Genomic DNA, 20,674 nt, shown 5'->3' with positions numbered 1-20,674 from the left:
CTATCAAAGTGGGGGTCAGAAGAGTCCGCAGGAGTCACCTTGTCCAGCTGCCCCTTGTGTTACAGATGAGGTCCAGAGGGGGTGAGTGACCAGCAGGAGATCACACAGCAAGTTAGAGGAATCCCGGGTGCACGGCGGCCACCTCCGCAGTCCAGGGCTCATCCTGAGGTCTCAGCCCATCTGCCTTCGGAGCCAGGGAGCCACTCTGGCTGGAGACCTGAGCTGTCTTTTGCTGTGTGCCTTGCTGCTGGGTCCACGGTGGTTTGGCAGCGGGCACGCTTGTGGAGATTCCTGGGCTGTGGGCTGTCTTTGGATGATGAGGTCCACGTCCCCCCGGGTCCATCTGCCACATGCCTTCCACTCCCTCCTGCGAGGAGCGTGGCCTGACTGGCGAGAGTGTGTCGGGTCCCTAGGTTGAAGAAGCACAGACGCTGCCCCACGTCGGGTGTGCCGGTGCAAGGAGGTACAGGGCAGGGGCGCAGCTCTGCTGGAGCTCAGGGCCCGGCAGGGGCTGCGTCTCCCATGGGTGCTGTGGGAGTATGGTGATCCGAGCTGGGAACCAGGCAGTGGCCAGCTGATCCTGAGCAGGAAGATACCGCCCCATGGGAGGGGCCAGTCTGGGCAGAGCAGCGGGTGTCAGCAGGGGGCCCTGCCACAGGAGAGGCCAGGAGGGAAAAGTGAGTGGTGAGCGCTGCCCTGGGCTGTCCCTGCAGCTTCCCAGCTTCCCTGCACTCCCTGAACAGCTCAGGGCGGGCAGTGTGGCCGCCTTGTTCTGCTTGATCAACACTGGGTTTAGCACCGGGAGCCTGGTCCTGATCCTGGCACTCAGAGCACCTGTTAGATGTGCCAACATCGCTTTGCGCGTCTTTGAACCCATTTCTGCACTAGCAAAAGTGAGTCCATGAAGAACCCTGCCAGACTGCGTCACTGGGGAGGGCAAACCTCCCACCAGCGGGTGGGGCGGGGCCGTCTGCTTTGTTAACCGCTCTACCCACAGTGCTTAGCACCTGGAGCCCATTTGTGAGTGCGTGTGGGCTCCAGGTGCAGTTAACTGTTTGGAATTGTTTCCTGGGTGCCAGGCTTTCTCCAGGCGGCCGTCAGCAGACTCAGCCCCTGTCGTCTGAGGCATGAAGTGACTCCGCTGGGCCACACAGCAGGTGAGTACAGGGCTGGGACTCGAACCTGCGCGGTCTCATTCCCAAACCCATGCTCTCCAGCCCGCGTCTCGTACTTGGCTCTGTGGCCTTGTTTTTGTAGACTGGGACATTTGCACAGTGCTACAAGCCACTCGGGAAGAAAGGAGGGTGCTGTGTGTGCCACTGGGTGAGGACGATGGGGACAGAGAGCCAGCCCCTCGGGCCAAGTCCCTGTCTGCCAGGCTGCCCTGTGCTGTGTCTACGAGAACTGAACCATGTCCTTCTGGGTCTGGCTGGGGTGTTCCTGGATGCTGCCCCCCCCCCCACTCTCCTCTCCCCGCCCCCGCCCCCGCCCCGCCCCCGCAGATGACTCAGCCACTCACAGCCTCGCTCAGGGGCTGTGGCCCACCCAGGCCGCCGACCTTCTGCTTCCGCCACTTGGCTCGCTGATTCTGGAACCAGATCTGTGGGTAGGGACGGGGATGGAGAGAAGTTAGAGGGGTCGTCCCCATCTCTGGTGCTTTCCTGTGAAGAACCTCCCTGGCTGGAGATCCACCTTCTGAGAGGGGACCAGGGTCACGGCCTCTAGCTGCACCTGAGGGAAGCAGCCAGGGGCAGAGAATTGGGAATGGGGGAAGGGGCCTGTGGAGGGCAGAACCTGCAGGGAAGCAGTTTCCCGTGGAAACAGAAGTTCAATGTCGGAGGCTTGTTCATTTCCAAGGTGAAAAAAATCTCGATTTTTATGTGACAGCCTCTGAGCGTAAAATACCATGCAGACCAAATAAGCCTCGCCGGTGGGCTGTTGTCCACCAGCAGGTCACCAGGTTGCAGCCCCCAGGCCCACCTGGCATCTCTGGATGGCCCACTGGCGTTTCTCGGTACTCACGAGCGCGCCCTGATAGCCCCTGACGCAGGCCCACTTGTACCTGGTAGCTCTGCCAGGCATTGAATTCTGGGCAGGCAGGCACAGGTGCTCCCCACTTAGCTGGAACCTGATGCCCGATGGGAAGTGGGAGGGGAGAAGTCTGACCCCTAGCCAGAAGGGAAGGAGATTGGATTAAAATAAAGAGTGGAGTGTTGGCCTGGGCCCTGCCTCAGCTTCTGGGTTAGAGTACAAATCTTCTGCATTTGTTTTTAAAGACGAGTGGAGAGTGACTTGGGAAGCTGCACTGGAGAGAGTGCCCCTAGTCCCACAGTTGGGTCTGCTGGAACTCTGTACGCTAGCCTGGCCCTCACAGCACTGGGGCTGTGTGAAGAGGAACTGGGGACGTGCAAACAGGGGGAGAATGTGCCTGGCTGAGTTTCTAGGGGCTGCTGTATTTCTAGCCAGGGGTGCGGCTGCACACACTCTGGGGTGAAGAGACTACAGATGACAGATTAGGCTCTTGGTGCTGCCACCAGGGCTCGGAGCATGGATCCGGGGTCCTTTGCACGTCTCTGTGTGGCCCCCAAAGCGCTCTCTGTGCGGTCTCCATCAGGGGTTGGCTATCTGTACTTGTGGGCCAGCTCTGGTCTTCCACTTATTTTTGAATGGCCTATGAGCCAAGAATGGCTTTCTCGTTGGTCAATGGTTGGAAGAAACCAAAGGAATAATGGTATCTTGTAATGCATGCAGATTATATAAAATTCAAATTTCAGTGGTCGTAAATAAAGTTCCATTGTAACACCCCCGGGCTCGTCTGTTTCCGGATTGTCTGTGGCATGGTGGCAACCATGATGAAAATTGTCACCGTCTGGTCCTTTACAGAGAGGGGATGTCATCTCCTGGTCGGGGTCGTCAAGACCCATGTCGCCAGGGGTGGGGGCAGAGTGAAGGAGGCTCTGGGACACTAACCGCGGGAGGGGGAAGGCGCAGGAGCAGAGCCCTGATGCGGCCCCATAGCATTTCACCTGCCCAGGACGCCGAGCGGCGTGTAACCATGTAGGCGACCTCGTCTCTGGGAAGACAGACAGCTGGACTCGTCGGATAAAATCAAGGGGAACTCTCCGATGGGGCAGCCCCAGGGGGCTGTGTCTCACCAATGGTCCCGCGGGCACCAGGGCCGGGCTGGGGGGCGGGAGGGGCCGTACCTGCACCCGAGCCTCGGGGAGGTTGATCCTCGCGGCCAGCTGGCTGCGGACGTGCACGTCGGGGTAGTGGGTGAAGTGGAAGATCTTCTCCAGCTCCTGCAGCTGCTCCGTGGTGAACACGGTCCGCACCCTGCGCTTGCTCTTCCTCCCTTCTGCAGGACACACGGGCGGGGGGGGGGGGGTCAGGGGCCTTGATGTCGGCCCCTCCGTGAGGCTTTTGTACTGCCCTGTTGCACCCTCTCAACCCTGCTGCTGCCCCTAGCGCGTCTGACCCCTGGCTCCTGGGGCATGGAGCTTTGAAGTATCTTTGCTAAAGTCCTTGGCCTCTCGGCGGATGCCCTCTTGCCTACCCCGGACAGTGAGGCCGAGTCCGGCTTGGAAATTCCTCTCTGCTGCCCGGGAGTCTTCGGTGGCTCCCCCTGTCTGCAGCGGAAGACGATGCACTGTTTGATGCATAGTTGTAAAGCCTGCTGCACTGAGTCACACCATGTATCATCTCCCCACCTTATGATCATTGTCCCGAATCCCACATTTTGTGAAGTTAAAATCCCCGTTTCCAAGAAAAAATAGCATATATGTGTATGTGTATAATAGCCACATAGGAAGCAAATGTGGCAAAAAGTTAAATAACACTACCTTTTCAAATTAGGGCCAGGGGGCCAAGCTGCCACCTGTGGTGCCACATCTCCTACTGTGGGATGTTCATGTCCCCGTTGCTTCTCTTCTGATCCAGCTCCCTGCTAATGCACCTGGGAAGGCAGTGAACGATGACTCAAGTACGTGGGCCCCTGCCACCCGTGGGGAGACCTGGATGGAGTTCTGGGCTCTTGGCTTCAGCCTGGCCTATACCTGACCATTGTGGCCACCTGGGGAGTAAACCAGCAGATGGAAGATATTCTCTCTCTCTCTCTCTCTCTCTCTCTCTCTCTCTCTCCCCCCCTCTTCCTCTCCCACCCTCTCCCTCCTCTCCTCTCCTCTCCTCTCCTCTCCTCTCCTCTCCTCTCCTCTCCTCTCCTCTCCTCTCCTCTCCTCTCCTCTCCTCTCTCTTTTTCCCTATCTCTGTCACTCTGCCTTTCAAATAGATGAAATAAATCTCTAGAAAAATCTTAAAAAGCAAATTCATTAAAAACCCAGGCCTCGTCTGGCCCACCCTCTATTTTCAGATAAAGTTTTATTGGCACCCAACTCTGCCCACGGGTCTGTGTATTGCCTCTGACTACTTCTGCACGACAGCGGCAGAGCTGAGCCAAGAGGACAGAGAGCATATGGCCTGCACGGACTAAAGTAACTGGCGCCCGGCCCCTTACAGAGGGAGCGTGCCAGCCTTGGTCGACCAAGCACAGGCTGAGCTCCATAGCAGCCAAGGCTGCTGCCGGTGTGCCTCCAACTCATCTGTCCAGCCTCTGTTCTACCCAGGGCCTGCTACGGCGTTAGTGGGGCCCAGGGAAAGATGCTAGGTGGAGCCCCTTGTTCCAAAAGCAGGAGAGGAGCTTTTCCTTCCTTTCCTAGTCTCTCCACCTGCCAGGGGTGGTTTTTAAGTTTCTCTTAGTGTCACGCTCCTCCGAGAGAGAACAGCAATGCTCACAGGGACCCACGGCCTACTCTGGGACTTGGCAGCATGGACGCCTACTGAAGGAACTTGCCTCCACCCTGCAGCCGGGTAGGAGCAGGGGAACAATTGGCCGAGCCTGCTCCAGGTGGGGACAGGGCATTGAGTCAAGGCTCCAAGGTCCCAGTGGGTGCTTCCCTGGCCTGTCAGCCTTCACTTGGAAAGCACAAATCCAAGTGTGAAATTGTTAAGAAGTTTGGGATGGTGGCCATCAACGTTCAGTGCCAATCAGAGGGCTTCCTTCTGGGCCAAGGCTCTGCACATCTGCACTGGCCACACCCACCTCCTCCACCCTCTGTTGCCCCGCACACCTGGCTTCACGCAGGCTGGCCGACACCATCCCTGCAAAGCAGCACATGAGTGCTTGTCCCTCTGGTGTATCTAAAGTGGCCCTGAGTCTGAGGTGACCTCTCCTCTCTTGTCTGTAATTCTAATTCCTACTGGTTCTTCAGCACCTACATCCATTCTCATAATCTCCAATAATTCTTCCCCCATCTTTTTAACCTTGGGTGATCATGCTTACTAAGAGGATCTTTATCCGGCTTGTTAGCTACGTCATTCATTCATCTACATCTTCATTAAGCACATACTTCTTTGTGCTGGTCGCTGCACTAGGCATTTGATGTAGACAGGATGGAGGCATGGCTGCTGTCTGGGAGCCCCTCGTTGTCTGGCGAGGTAGGGGCTGCGGCAGGTTTGTATATGACTTAGAGTGAGCTGGAGAGCTAGTTTGATTTTTCTGTATAGAATCATGTCTTTTCTTGGACCAGAACACCTTTTCTCTTGGAAACTCTCCTTCCCACACACCAATAAATAGATATATTGGGAACTGGGTTGGTTCAAGTGTGAGCACCTGAACTGGACCTATTGGTAACCATTCATAGAATAGCTTTTTGTATGGAACTATTCCTCTAATGGTGGCAGACATGGGATGAGAGACTTGGTCTATCAGTCACCATCTCTCCTGTCCTGTCACGCTGCTAAAGGTGTGTGTAGGGAGAAGGTGTGGAGATGACCATGGGGTGCATTTTGGAAGGAAGATACCAGAGTACCTAGATGGGTTATGTCTTGGCTAAGAAAGCCCAGGGACAACTCTTCTGTTTTGGCTTGAGCAAAGGGATGAGTGTGTGTATGTGTGTGTGTGTGTGTGTATGTGTAATGATGGGGCCATCAGATGTTCACTTTCAACATGTTAAGTTTCAAGTGCCTATTGGACATTCAAAGGAAGCTACGGAACAAGCAAATACATTTATAAGCTTGGAGTTCCACGAGGAGCTCAGCACTGAGGGTCAGATTAGGACACCATTCGCATACACTTGACCTTTGAAGTTGTGGGAATGGGTGAGATCACTTGGGCAGACAGTGAAGGTGGGACGAGCAGAGGGTCTAGGAGCCACCAGGCAGGGGTTCAGCAGAGGAGAGGCCACCAGCGACACCAAGAAGGGGACAGCTCCTGGGTAGGAAGAGAGTGAGGTGACATGGATGCCCGGTGAAGAAACCCTTTCAGGAAAGAAGGCAGTCAGCTGTGTCCCCGTTGCTGCTAGACCAGCTATGATGGGCACTGAAAATTTGTCCTTGAACTTGACCATGCCAGGGAGAGTCACAAACAAGGACTGCCCTGTGTGAAGACCGGGAGAATCAGCCGGTGTTGCTCATAGTTCCTGGGCAGAGTCCAGTGATAAGTGGACATTGGAGGAAGGACCAACCAGGTGAGGATGTGTTTCTTTTCCTGACCATGGACTTGGCAATCCAGTTCTACTCGGACTAACTAGTCTTTGTGATATAATTTTAGGGATTGAAGGAAAGGTATCCACCGTCTCCCCATGTTGCCTTAACTTCTGGGGACAGTGGCGTTCCTCCCAGCCTAGGTGACCACCTTGCTTCTCCTGATTCCTTCCTCATTTTTTTTATTTTTTTTATTTTTTTTATTTTTTTTTTTATTTTTTTGACAGGCAGAGTGGACAGTGAGAGAGAGAGACAGAGAGAAAGGTCTTCCTTTGCCATTGGTTCACCCTCCAATGGCCGCTGCGGCCGGCGCGCTGCGGCCGGCGCACCGCGCTGATCCGATGGCAGGAGCCAGGAGCCATGTGCTTTTCCTGGTCTCCCATGGGGTGCAGGGCCCAAGCACCTGGGCCATCCTCCACTGCACTCCCTGGCCACAGCAGAGGGCTGGCCTGGAAGAGGGGCAACCGGGACAGAATCCGGAGCCCCTACCGGGACTAGAACCCGGTGTGCTGGCGCCGCTAGGCAGAGGATTAGCCTAGTGAGCCGCGGCGCCGGCCCCTTCCTCATTTTTATAAGAAAAGATGCTCTCAGACCATGATCAAGTGTCCCGGCACTTCCTGTTGCAGGTCACTCACATCACGCTTGGAGGACCGCGGCCTTCCAGGGCAGGGGGCCCACACTCACCTGCTGCCGTCTACCTGGACTCTGAGCTTCTGGAGGGCGGGGACTGCTCTTAAGGAGCTGAGTAACTGGCTCCTAGTGGGGGTGCTGTCGATGAATGAATGGGAAATCTGGGAAATCCGGGCTCTCCCTGAATTCCCCTGGACAGAGAGGACACTTTCCCATGATTTGTGTGAAATGTCGTACAGCGGATGTTGCATGTCTGCTGGGACAACCGGTGAGAACCACGGCGCCCACCAAGGAGGGGTGGGGTCTGAGTGTCAGCTGAGGTCTTCTGACTCCTACCCAGGGAAAGTGAAGCCCCCACAAGCCATGCATTGGAGAAGGTGCTCAGTGATCAATGGATTGCACTTGTGTTGGCTTGACAACTAAAGGGACCAGCTAACATCACCGGAGTGTGTTTCTTATCAGTCCTACTGTCCCTGGGTAATAGAAAAAACCCACCAAGCTTGACGTCAGAAGACCTGAGCTCTGTTCTTAGCTCTACTCTGTAACTTGGGTCACATTTGATTCGTCCTCTGGACCTCAGTCTCCCCATCTGTAGAATGGGGTAGGAGAAAGGGGTTGAATGATCAGGGGGCTAGGTCCAAACTCTCCCTGACGTTCTATGACCCCCTTTCTCTTCAGGGAGGCTGGAGAGTCTTGCCTTGGGCTTGCCTGCAGGGCCCGTTTGCTTGGCAAAAGGAAGAGGGTCAGGGCGGGGAGACTTTCTCTTGGGAATCGAGTTGGCCTCGTTGCTGCTCTGTCGTGGGCATGGGCTTCCCTGTCTGTGCTTGGTCTCACTCCTAGTCTTTGTTGTTGATCTATTTTTATCTCCTTGCATTGCTTTCACTTGGTTTTGCTGACCCTTGGGAGCTACAGGCAGTGAGGTTTTAAACACTTATTTCCCATTCGATTAAACTGCGGGCCGAGTTACCTTTAGTAGGAGAAACTAGTCTCTCTCCTCCCCTTTACCCTCTCTAACTTCTCCAAGTCCACCTTGTCTTTTACTTTCTATTTTTTTTTAAAGAGTGATTTATTCTACGTTTAGAGCTGGTGGTATGTTTGCAGGCTAGAATTGAAGTCAGTTGGTTCGGAGGCAGAGGCAGAGAGCAGGTGTTAATCCATCCGAGAGTTTCTCAAAGGCCACTGCTGGCCCCAGCATCTGCTATGCACGCAGGGCCTGTCTGCAGGCGCACAAAATGAACAAGTGTGTCTGCCTTCGCTCACTCATTCATCTGGCCAGCGTTTGAAAGGATAGGCAATGACAGAGCACAGTTGTATAGGAAGTTACAAAAAAATAAAAAATGAAATAAACCCAAAAAGCAAAAAACAAAATTCAGAGAGGAAGAGCCCAAGGTTGGCTGGGCAAATTGGCATGTCACGGACAGCTCAGAGCTGAGATTCTCCCGGAAATCCAGAGCTGTGACAGAGAATGCAGGGCAAAGACCAGAGCACAGGGGCTGGGGTTTGAATGTGAGTGTCCCACTGCCCCTGCCCCCTACATCAGGATTCATGCAAAGTTAATGCCCCAACTTTCACGTGATTGCTATTAGGGGAGCGGAAACTACATTGTGTGGAGGCGGGGCTTTGAGAAAGCCATCGGCTGAGATGGGGCCAGTAGGGTGGAGCCTGTGATTGAATCCGGGTGGCTGTATAAGGAAGGGGGGGAACCCACCCAGGTAAGGCACACGTGCTCTCCCACCCTGCTGGGATGCAGTCAGCTGCCTGGTCCTTGAAGCTCTAGACCTGTGGACCAAAGTCAACCTCTTTCCGTTATGAAGAAGCCTGCCTCAGGCACTTTGTTATAGTAACAAAAAGCCTGCTAACTCAGGGGATGAAACAACACAGGGAACAGAGGATTACAACCGGAGGGTAGAGCGTGACAGAAATACCCCACTTCCTCCAGTTTCTGCAGAAGGATGCGTGGGCGAGCGAGGATGTGTGACTGAGAACAGACTTCTTACAGAAGAATCATTTCAAAGCTCCCATTTGTGTAGCTAGGAAAGCAGCTAGGAAGAGAAATGTGGCTTTCCTCTCTCCCTAGCATGCTGGAAGGGCCCACAAAGTAGAGCGAAGGAGGAGGAAAGATCTAGACCAACTCTGCTTGGTGAGCTGACTGCTGATGTCATGGAGAAGGGGCTGCCTGGCAGATGAGAGGCTGGGTAGAAACATGTTTTTTTTTTTTTTTTTTTCCTCATTAGCTTTGAATTATACACTCTCAGGATACGTGTTTGTCCTTGAGAGACAACAATGACAGTAAGGTGTGGTGTATGTGTGTATGTGTCTGTGTGTGAGAGAGAGAGAGAGAGAGAGAGAGAGAGAGGCACAGTGCCAATGAACTCTCCAGGAATATAAACAATGCCTACGATGCATATTCCTGGGGAAGATGGGAGCTGACCTCAAATGGACCAGTCTGAAGGCCTCGGGATGCCAGAGCCCTCCCCCTCGATGGGCAGCAGGTTCCTGAGGGTCAACAGTTAATGCTGCCGCTTTTCATCAAGTGTTTCTTGGGATGTTATCCCAGACCCAGCAACCCCAAATCAGAGACGTGGCGGGAAGAGGAACCCTGGAGCTGAGATCACTCCCTGTGGGTGGGGCTCCCTGACTTACGACTGGAGGGACCCAACTTAAAAGCCAAAGCAGTTTTGGGAGAAAAGAACTTGAAACCGGAGTCAGCGAAATGAGGTTAGGATCCAAGGCCAGATCTTGTGAAAGGTTTCACCCCTTAGAGCCGTACTGTGCACTGCGGTAGCTGCTAGCCACGTGTGGCTGTCTAGGCACACTATTCAGAACTCAACAGGCACACGTGGCTGCTGGCTCCCACACTGGACAGCACATCTACAGAACACGCCCATCTTCTGCCCAGTGCCGCTCTAGACGGGTTCTTGCTGGATTTTTAAGAAAGTCCTATTCTGGCTCTGACTCTAAGTTTCTCCCGGTACTCAGGAAATAAAGTCTCCAATGGGTATAACGCCAAGTCTGATGGCCTTGGAAGAACAGGGAGGGCCAGAGGAGGGGTTGACTCGCACCTCTTTGCCTGGGGAGAAGGAGGACATCAGTGGAGGTGACGGTGCCCAGGGATCTGGGTGGTGACCCAGAGCAGCGTTGACCTGACTGTGGTCCCCACGGCAGGGTTGGGGGCGGGGGAGAGCAGTGGCCAAGGGCATGGCTCAGGAGGGAGGAAGGTCGACTCTTCGGCTTCCCAGGAGACTGCCAGGGGCCAGAGAGGCTCACGCTTGGGCCATAGACCAGGGGCTTGTGAGAGAAACAAGCAGGTGACTGAGAGGAGGAGAGCAGAGGTGGAACCCAGGCCATGAATTGTGGATCCAGAAGGCACTCATGACACAAGGGGCTGGAGATACAACCTCGCTGGTGCCAGCTGTCCCGAAACACACCGTTGGATTCTCAGTCGCCAGCAGGGACAGGGGTTACCTGGGCCCTTGCTGAGGGAGGACAAGGTGGGTGTCAGCCCCCCTTTCCTGGAAGGCGTTCCGGATCAGGAAGGAGAAAATCCTCGCGTTCCCGTGCAGTCTAGTGTCTCCCTGCCAGTTGTCGGCAGAGCAGATGAGAAGCAGGGGTCACAGCCCAGCCCCCACTCTGTGGCTGGCCAAGGACACCTGGGAAATGGGCAGGCAGGGGCACCGGGAAGACAGGGAGGGAGGCGGCAGGGAGGCACCGCCTGGTTGGAACTGCTCCTCTCCCTGTTACTAATCGCGGACTGCACTGCACTTCAGCGCGTCTTCAAAGAGAACGCGTCAGCAGAACTTAATTACACCTGAGCCGTTTAGCACATCGATCATCAGAAATACACAGTTTACACAGGTGATTAGGCCACCTAATTATAAACCCATGTTTCTCCGCACTCGGCTCCCTCTCCTGATTGCTCCTTCTCTGAGTTCTGCTAAATGGCCCTGGCTGTACAGCCAAAGGCTGGGGCGAGGCGGGAGGTGGCTTTGCCCTGGGGTGAACCGTCTGGGAGTGGGCTCTGCCCTCTTGTGCTGTGGGCAGCGTGCTCACAATGTGAGAGGCCCCGGGCACCTTCTGCAGCCCTCTGGCAGGCTGGGGACGTCTCTTGACACAGAAGAAGGAGGCGCGGGCCATATGTCCCCTTGGAGCTGATTGGCACAGGCCTCTTCTCTCTGGGAGGCTGGAGCAGTCTATAGCTCCCTTGTGCTCGGAGGGTACACGGCAAGCTCCTAAGCATGGCATTCAAGGCTCTCTGCACTCGGCCTTTCTAGCATCATTGGCTTTCTCCCCCGTCCTCATTGCCATGGTCCCGGGAACATCCCTGGGTCCCCCACACTGACCATGGCCTTGAATCCTATGGGTGCATGTTCTCTCTACTGCCTGAGGCTGGAATGCATTGTCCACCTCTTTGGTAAACTCCTATTCAACCATCCAAACTCTGATCTATCAAACCTCAGCTGTTCTCCTAGGTTTTTTGCTCATCTCCTAGTGGATCACTAATAGCCTTCTTTATTTTAAAAACTTTAAATAAATAAAGAGTGCCAAATTATAGCTTGCAACTATTGAGCTTCCATATTTACAAACACACATCTCTCTCACTTACCTATTCATTCACCTATCATCTATCAAGATATTAATATATATCAAAATATTAATATCTAGCTATAAAATATTATTACTGGATGGCGAGATGGTAGAGTTATATTCACAGTCTCTTTGACCTTCCTGTTTGTGTGTGTATTCTTTCTGTAATAAACATGGATTTTTTTTTGGCCATAAGTAAACAGCAAAAAGGAAAGAGCAGGATGAAAAGAGATGAGAATAAAAATATCAATAACAGAAGCCATTGAGAGGCGACCCAGGAGAAGCCCGCAGCCCGGGCCTGGCTGACCGTGCTGGCCGGGGCTGGCTCAGCACTCCCTGCAGGCTGAGCGAGGCTCGGTGCCTTCCAGGGTAAGGTCTCCCTTCCGCGGCGTTTCCCACGCGTGTGTTGGGGAATTTGTGCTCACAGATTCCCCTGCTTTTCTGCACGTGACTTTTTCTTTCATCATTTTTTTTTTTTTAATTAAAGCGTTTGTGCCCTTTGTTTGAAGGAAACTATAGCTCCCGCCACCTTACAGAGCAGCCTGGCTCCCTTGTTGGGTTGGGTGTGTGGGGACCCCGCCCATCTCTTCTCCACCCAAGGCGGCTCTGAATATGCATCCCACGGGCCGCCTGCTCTTCTCCAGCAGAGAGAGGTCTTCCAAGCACTGACGTGCAGCCGTGAGAGCCACAGCTGCTGTCTGGGCACACCTGGCCGTCAGTCTGCCTACCTCGCTCATCTCTCGGGCTTTGCCCCGTGATTTCTAGGCTCCAGCCACCCTGAGTTCTGTTGCTTTGGAAAAGGAGCATTCCTTTTTATTCCTTGGGGCGGCCACCCAGGCTTCCCTGTGCTTGGGCTGTCCTCTCCTCTTCTCTACCTGACTCCATCGCAAATGCCACCTCCTCTTGGAAGCCCTCCTTGGTGGCTTTTAAGGTCATCATCCCCTCTGCTGTGTTCTAAAGCCCTTTGTCAGGTTTGAGTGTAGTATCTGTGTCGTGAAGACAGAGTGCCTCGGTCTGGTTGAGACTGAAACAGGAAGAGCGGGCTTGGGTTCCTGGGGCAGGGCAGCACTGGACTGATGCTGTGAGCTTTGGGAGTGTGGCCCTGTCACACTCACAGTCACAGCTTTTCGTGCAAGGATGTCATGTGCCATGTGCGTGTGTGTCGGCTCATCCCGCCCACCCCTGCATCCTCTCCAATCCTCTGCAGGCTGTGTTTGTGACTGTGCATGGGAACTGTTAGACAACACAAGCCAGGTGGCAGGAGGACTCTTCATGGTGTGACACAGGAAGTGCCATAGAACCCATTGCCCTTCCTGCTGAGAACGGAGGAGGAATTTAGCTGTTCTCACGGCTCAAGTGCACAGGGAAGATGCACCCACGTGGCAAGTCCGTGGAACATCCAGATGCGAGATATTCAAAGTCACAGGGGCCACACTTCTGGCCAACAGATTCTTAGCAATCTCCTCTTTAGAAGGCGTATGGGGGTGAACCTCTTTAGGGCACGTTACGGATAAAGAAAGAAACTGGAGAGTTCCATATATGGAGGCCAACAATGACCTCTGAAAAGTTCTAAGGGCCTGGAGTAAGGAGCCATCATCCCAGCATGGAACAGTGTGGTGGAAGAAGGAAGACCCCAGGCCGGCCTGAAACACTTGAAACCCCCCCAGCCACACCTGCTGGCCCCAGCTGACTGCCCGGAGGTGGACGGCTCACTCAAGCTCCACCAGTGGTCCTTCCTCTGGGGCTTTTGGACTTGGATTTGAGGGAGCTCCAGGACAGCCATGGAAATCTCGGAAGCCCTTGGGAGAAGGCTGATTGGCTGTGAGCAAAGGCTGAGGCAGCACGCAGAGAGAAGCAGCTGAGAGACCATGCGGTGACTGCTTTTGGCTCCCGTGGTGGACGTGACCGCTTGTGCCTCTGCTCATCCCGTGGCTTCATTTGGGAAACTGTCTCTCGATCTTCTCCCAGCTGTTCTGTACTCTCTTAGCTGACCTAAGACAAAGCTTGTGCATTTGAACCAAAGACTTGTCAATAATATCGACCGCTGTATCCTGTCTTGCCTAAAATGGTTCTTCATTCTTTTCAGAATTCAAAGGAAAATAGAAGCCCCTACCTGGCTGACAAGATGCCTTGGGGGTTTCAGAGGCCAGGTTATAAAAGGATGTGGCTTCCACCTGACTCTCCCTGCCTCATCCGCCAACTTGTGAGCTTGAGGACATCCTGATGAGGGGAGGGAATGAGGCCCCTAGCAGCTGGCTCCGCCTCCCAGCCACTGAGTGACCCCCTGGGCAGTCCTCCCTCCAAATGCCCACAGCCCAAGGAGCAGATTTATTGCAATGCCACCAGGGACCCTGAGCTAGAACCACCCAGGTAAATGGAGTAAGATAATCAGTAGTTATTGCTGTTTAAGCTGCTAAGCTTCAGGATACTTTGTTACGCAGTAGAAGTGCTGGGCACTCAGTAGATAGTTCTGTGGCTATTTGTTGCACGCCCAGGTAGAGGATCCCATGACTAAACTGAACTTGAATGACAGCCTCACTGCCAGTCTCCTCCTGGGCTTGTCCACTGTGCCCTGGCTCTGACACGCGGGGGGCCGTGGTCACGGTAGACCCCATCGATGGCTCACTGGGAGCCCCCAGAGCTCACAGGCTCCAGATAGACTTCCTGTCGCCAGCAGTGCCAGCCAGGGCCACAGCCCCGTGCACTTGGAGGAGGAAGTCTGCTCTATTCCCCAAAGGATTCGCGCTTCCGTTACCTGCAGGGTCACGCCTTGTCTGCTGCTTCCCTGCCTGCCCCACATCAGCCCCCTTAGGGTCTGGTTTGGGGGAGACCACCCCAACACCATGTTGTTTCCCAGGCGGAAGTCACGCCCTGAGTAAGCAATTCTTCACTGCGGGAATGAATGAATGAGTGGCACACGGTCTGCCCCTGGGGCGTTCTCCTGCCCTCCCTGCAGGGGGCGCCCACGGGAGAGGTGGGGTGGGGACTGCTCTCTTCCCAGGGTCCAAGCCTTCAGCACAGAGGCTGCTCCTCCCACCTGCGGCCGCCTTGGCTTTGAAGGCGTTGGGCTGGGCCTGTAGCCTTTCAGATAGGGAGGCCCTTTGGGGTTTTCCGTTGACTCGAGACCTGCGAGGGTACATTGCGAGCCTCTCTGCAAGGCCCTTTAAGTGCCGAGTGGTGGCCAGGAGGCATTGATTCCTCCCTGGTGAGCGCTGGGGCTGGGGAGGGCACTGTCGCCCTCCCTGGTAGGGTCTTGAAGGAGAGAAGGGGCACCGTGCAAGGAGTGACACAGCAGCCCGCGCGGGGCTGGGCTCTGGTCTGGGTGTGGGCGCTCCTGGGAGGCTGGGGAGAGACCAGCTGGCAAAAGGTGGGGCCTGCTCGCCACCCTGCTCCTGGCCGGCATCTGCCCTTTGGTTGGGCCAAACGCTCTGCCCCAGAAAATGACCATGAGGGAGTCCTCCAGGGTTTCCCGGCCATGAGCTTGTTGTTGAACCAATCATAGCTCGGAGAGATTTTGTGCATGGTCTAGCTGGGCCTGTCACAGAGGGGGAAACTGAGGCTGGGAGAAGGCAGCTGCTTGCCTGGGGTCTCCTGGGCATGGGTGCAGACCTGGGCTTGGAGGACAGGTGTCTCAATCGCACACTCCCCACCCCGGGGTGCCGGCTCCTTTGCAGTTCCTCAGCTCACTTTGCGTTTTCCATAGGTCGACACCCATCGGGACTAGTATTTACTTAGCCTTTTCCCAAAAAGAATTTTTTGAGCTTGTACCCAGAAGGTTGGTGTAGAAGTCATTACAGAACTATCGATGCCAAGAGTCCTTTCCTGTGTGCCCCCAAAGCGGCCTTGAAGACCATCAGAGATACCCCCCACTGAGGTTTTGGGACTGCAGGATGCCAGCAGAGTGGGAGATGCGTGGATTTCAGCTGTGTTCAGGGATCATCTAGCGTGGGTGGTCTCAGGTGCCATTCCAGTGCTAACGGCTCACGTCCGTCCCTCGAGTCACCCGTCCCCACTTCCTGGTTTTGTTGGGTATAAGCTGAGGTCCCGGGCGTGACCATGAGATGGGAAACGGCCATGAGAGAGCCACAGGCCGTTCTCTGACAATGCTACAGCTGCTGTTTGGGGCCAGTGTGTCCTGTGAGCTGCTCTGGGTCAGGTGACAAGGGATATGCTAGAATATTCTAGAGGCCTCCTCTGTGCCACCAGCTGTTGTCGGGCTGGGGGAAGGGAAGCTGCTCCGGTAGTAGCTGTCAGACTCCTGTGTCCCTCTTCCCCCTCCCCATGGACTTGACAAGACTGCAGTAGGAGAGACTCGGGTTGGACCCCACTGTGAGGTTGTGTCTGACTGCACAGTTGAATGGAAGATGTTAATGTGCACCTAAAAATGAAGCCAAGGACCCTTGTCCATTGAGGGGCTCAGCTAAGGGAGGTGGCAAGCTCCCTGGCTGCTGGGGGACACATGGCCCTCCTGGGTCCTCCCCTTGCCTGCCACCGGCCAGGAGCCCCGTTACCCTCCTCTGAGGGTTCCTGACTCTTGAGGCCCCAAAGCTACCTCCCCTTTTCAAGCCAGTCCCTAAGGACAGCACTGGAATCTCCGCCCTGGGTGGCCACTGGCTTGGGGTAGGGTGTGGGGTTGGCAGATCCTGGGTGAAGCTGTGCAGACTGAACTCCGCTTGTGAGGAGTAGGAAGTGCTGGAATGGACAGGGGTTCTGGGGGGCAGCCGGAGCCAGGCCCTGGTCTCGGGTCCTGGCTTAGCAGCCCTGCAACCCAAGAGACCTCGTCCATCTCTCCTCGTTTGCAGCTGAGTTTCCTCCTCTGCTCAGTTTCGATCCCCGTGTTATTTTACAAAAGTGAGAGCACGGGGCCGCCACGCTGTCTGCGCTGATTCGTGGTGGCCAGCGTCCCTAGGTGTGCTCCTGTTACAGGAACGAGCCCCGGGGCCCCGCACTCTGCAGCTGTCTGAGCCTGAGTGTCCAGCCTGGAAAGCCAGGGTCCTGGAACAACACTGGACGCTGTGTACGGCCAGCACCCAGCACCCAGCACCCGGCATCCCTCTGAGTTTTACAGTCCCCTATGGAAGGAAGGGGTCGGAAGTCACTCACCCTGGGGCTGCTCCTGTGGGGGCTGTACCAGCCTGGAGCCTGCGGCTGCTGCCTGCTCAGGGCCCTCTCCACCTGCGCCTTCTGGCCTGGCCACACCGCTCCTCTCCGCGGGCCACTTGAGGATGGCCTCGATGGAAAAGGACAGGCCCCGCTTCCTCAGGGGCTCCTGGCACTCGGAGCTCTTCCTCTCCATGCCCCTGCAGAGCGCAGCCTGTGCCTGGTCTCCTGTTGGGTTCGCCAAGCACGATTCCCTCTCCACAGGCACTTCCGTGTGCTACTTCCAAATAGCCCGGGGACCACGGAGGCAGACGCAACAGGAGCACATCCTGTGGCCCTGCCGTCAGCTGTCCCCAGCCGGACACGGAGGAGTCATCCCTGCTGGGCTGTGATGGAGGCTTCCGCAGGTGGCTCCTCTCCAAGGCAGGTGCTTTCACAGTCGGCAGCCTAGGCCAGGGTCCCTAAGGCCACCGCCCAGGGGGACAAAGAGAGGAGGGAAGGCCAGCCAGGGGGACAAAGAGAGGAGGGAAGGAGGCTGTTCAGGCTGAGCCCTCTCTCAGGCTGGTGGCCCCTTCCGGCTGGCTCTGGGAGGCTGCCGTGTCTCCCGGGGGCCCCAGGTGAGCAACTCAGTCCTGGGCCACACTGCAGCTGGCAGGGTCTTCGCGGGAGCCCCACTGGGCTTCCTGTAGGGTTGCTGCCTCCAGATTCTAGGATGCGCCTTGTGGAGGGTGTGTACTTCTGTCCTGCAGGTGCGGGCCGAGCCGAGGGGGCGGTCACGTCACTGCTCAGCCTGGTGTGGGGTCTGAGTCCTTGTGGACGTCTCTGGGCTGGCCCCTGTTCTTGCCCGTTTCTGTTTCGCCTCCGCCTGACCTCACTTCACATTCTGAGTCCTCTCTCCATGAGTGCCTGGGCTGGCGGCGGTGCCTCTCTCTCACTTTGGAGTCCTTTCTGTTTCGTTCCTGTGTGTACGCCCCTTACCTGTCTCCTGAGAACCCGTCCTGCCCAACAGACCGTGGGCTGGGAGCTAACAGTCACGGATGCGACCTTGCCAGGAATTCTGCTCTAGATGACTGTGTAACCAGGGAGGAGGGGCCGTAAACCCGGCTGATAAGGGCAGAGCCTCCCACCGGCGAAGGCCGGGATGCAGGTGTCAGGAGGCCGCGGAGCTGCAGGATGGAGGCTCTGGGGAGGGGCTGGGACTGAGCTGCAGAGGCAAGGTGGCGGGGGAGGGTTGGGCCAGGAAGTGCGCCCAGGTGCAATCAAATGTGTTTGCCCAACGAGGAGACTTATGGGTCACGTACAGGCTGGAGGCTGGGCTGGGTGGGACCTGCTGGGTGTCAGCTGTGGCTTTACCAGCTTGCAAATAACAGAGCAGAGGTGTACGTGGAGAACCTGAGGCCCAGGTCCAGGCATGCGGGGGTGGGGAGTGAGGGAGGGGAGGGATGAGATGGCAGGGTCTGATTACATGGTGCCTGGGAAACTTCCGGCCATGCTGGCCATAAGGAACCAATGAGAGTTCTGGACATCCCGGCAGAGGTTGCGAATGTGGATTCGGGTGTGAGCACCCAGACCTTATAGGGTTGGGGGTGGGGAGGATGTGCCAAGATGCCCTGGGATGGGCTTGACACCCCTTGGAATTGTCAGGCTCTCCCATTAGTTAGGCTCGGCTGCAGTGAGTGAACCCCCAAACCGCGGGTGCTTCTTTGCTCACTCACCCATGTCACAGCCCAGGGCAGCGGGGCATTCACTGAGCCGCCCAGTGCCGCCAGCTGGGGGCCCCAGAGGAGGGGAGAGAGCAAAGGGTCAGAAGCGGAAGTGGCTGCAGGACTCTGCTCCTTGGCTGTGCCCAGGGTGTGTGATGACCTTGCCCAGCAGCTAGGGCTGGAGAGAGTGGAGGAAGATGAACCGTTTGCTGCCCTACGTGGTCAGCAGGTGCAGCCCTGCCATGTGCTGGGGAGGGGTGGGAAGATGGCGCAGGTGCATTTGGAGCAGGAGGCAGGGAGAGGCCCTGGTCCAGGGTGGGGCCTCATGGGCGTTGAGAGAAGTCAGAGGGTGTGGTTGCCTGGAGCCATGGCAGCTATGAAGAGGAGGTGGCAGGGCCCAGGAAGGAGGTGCCCTCATATACGGGGATACCCTGGAGGTTGGGTCTACTGGGGAAGCATGGCCCTGGGCAGGTCAAGGGAATACCTGTCCATGGTGCGGTGTGGACCTGGACACTCACACCCGCTCCAGGCTGGCTTTCCCAGGGCCAGCCGCAGCCCTCACCCCGCCGGTGTCAATTCTTAGATCATCCACATGCAGATGGTATTTCTTGAGCACCTACTCAGCACCAAACTGGAGGGAGATGCGGATGAGGGAGACACAGCCCCGCCCTGAGGGACTTACATTCTGAGGCGGGAGGAAGGGCGAGGATGGCACCAACACACGCGTGATGGGAGGTGGAGAGGGGCCAGTGGTCGGGGCGGGATCTTGGTGGGCGGTCAGAGAAGGGGGCGTGGTTGTGTAGAAGCTGTGCCCAGGAGGGGGCAGAGCACAGGGAGTTGGGGCTGTCCTATACCAGGGCCCTTTGAAAAGTTCGTGGAAATGTGTATTATGAAGACCTATGCATGGACCTCAAAAACTAGCTTTTCGTTGCATTTTCCACAAACTTTTTGAAATATCCTCGTAACAAGTCTCCTTTCTGAACACTCTAGTTGGATTTACTCAAAAACACCCAAGCATAAACATTGCCAGGGTGGATTTCTTTCTTTTTTTCTTAAGATTTGTTTATTTATTAGAGAGGCAGAGAGAGAGAGAGAGAAAGAGAGAGACAGAGAGATCTTCCATCTGCTGGTTCACTCCCCAAATGGCCACAACAGCTGGAGCTGTGCCGATCTGAAGCCAGGAGCCAGGAGCTTCCTCCAGGTCTCCCATGCGGGTGCAGGGACCCAAGGACTTGGGCCATCTTCTACTGCTTTCCCAGGCCACAGCAGAGAGCTGGATCGGAAGTGGAGCAGCCAGGACTCAAACCGGTGCCCATATGGGATGCGGGCACTGCAGGTGGCGGCTTTCCCTGCTACACCACAGCACCGGCCCCTAGGGTGGATTTCTTAGCCCCCTCTGGGGAAGCGACTGGGCTCCAGGGGATTTAAGTAACTTGCCCAGGACCCCACAGCCAGGCTGCAGCAGAGCTGAGGTTCCAAGCTGAGTTCAAATGAGTCATTCTTTCCAGTGTATCCTAGCGACCCTGGGACTCAGAAGAGAGTTGGTGCTGAACCATGCAATAGGTCACATGGGCACCAGAGCAGGAAGCAGGACTTGGAGCAGGGCTGTGGGGGGCAGGCACGACACACTGTTCCTAGTTTCATCGATGGGAGAGACATTCCATTTTCTGAAGGGTACTTAGGAAAGGTAAACTGGCCACCCACTTCCTATGCCTGTGTCCAGTGTTTTCCAAGCAATGATATGCCGGGCAGTGATCTCTGTGCTGGGGTGAAGGTTGTGATCAGGGTAGACCAGATGTCTGCTATCATGGCCCTTGCGTGAACAGATGACAAAGAATGAACAAGTGGCCAATGTGACTTCCTCTGTGACGTTGAACAATACACTGAGGCTCTAGGAGATTTTGAGAGTTTCTCTGAGAACCAGGAATTCTGTTATGAAGAGTAACAGACAGGCTGAATGTAAAAGTCGTACAGAGAAAATACCTGACTGCATACAGCCGAATGCTGGAAAGTCCCCAGCCACAGATTGTAAGCTTGATGGCTGCCTCTTTGTGGTGGGGCTCAAATTCTAATTTTCTTCCCTGTAGGCATTTCCAAGAAGTAGCTCAAGTCTAGTT

The 20,674-nt window shown here is 55.7% G+C and overlaps 1 protein-coding gene across 1 annotated transcript; it reads right to left on the bottom strand.

The window, feature by feature from the left end:
* Positions 1–259: 259 nt before the first annotated feature.
* On the bottom strand, positions 260–18,013 carry ISX (intestine specific homeobox). Its single transcript, XM_070051488.1, has 4 exons — positions 16,858–18,013; positions 3,207–3,358; positions 1,520–1,600; positions 260–649 (listed from the first exon to the last, which is right to left on the bottom strand). The coding sequence occupies exons 1-4, from the start codon at positions 17,048–17,050 to the stop codon at positions 410–412; spliced, it is 666 nt and encodes a 221-aa protein (XP_069907589.1). The 5' UTR covers positions 17,051–18,013; the 3' UTR covers positions 260–409.
* Positions 18,014–20,674: the final 2,661 nt, after the last annotated feature.

Source organism: Oryctolagus cuniculus, chromosome 11, assembly GCF_964237555.1.
Source record: "Oryctolagus cuniculus chromosome 11, mOryCun1.1, whole genome shotgun sequence".
Classification (NCBI taxonomy): domain Eukaryota; kingdom Metazoa; phylum Chordata; class Mammalia; order Lagomorpha; family Leporidae; genus Oryctolagus; species Oryctolagus cuniculus.
Note: the sequence above shows the minus strand (reverse complement) of the source record. Positions and strands in the feature narration are given on the sequence as shown.

What these genes read in the sequence shown, in the direction of transcription:
- ISX (XM_070051488.1), bottom strand. Translation starts at nt 17,050, where the DNA reads ATGGAGAGGAAGAGCTCCGAGTGCCAGGAGCCCCTGAGGAAGCGGGGC. An exon ending in CCCACAGGAGCAGCCCCAGG is followed by an intron (nt 3,359 to 16,857) that starts GTGAGTGACTTC and finishes TGTGTCCTGCAG; the next exon opens with AAGGGAGGAAGAGCAAGCGC. An exon ending in TCCCCGAGGCTCGGGTGCAG is followed by an intron (nt 1,601 to 3,206) that starts GTACGGCCCCTC and finishes CCCTACCCACAG; the next exon opens with ATCTGGTTCCAGAATCAGCG.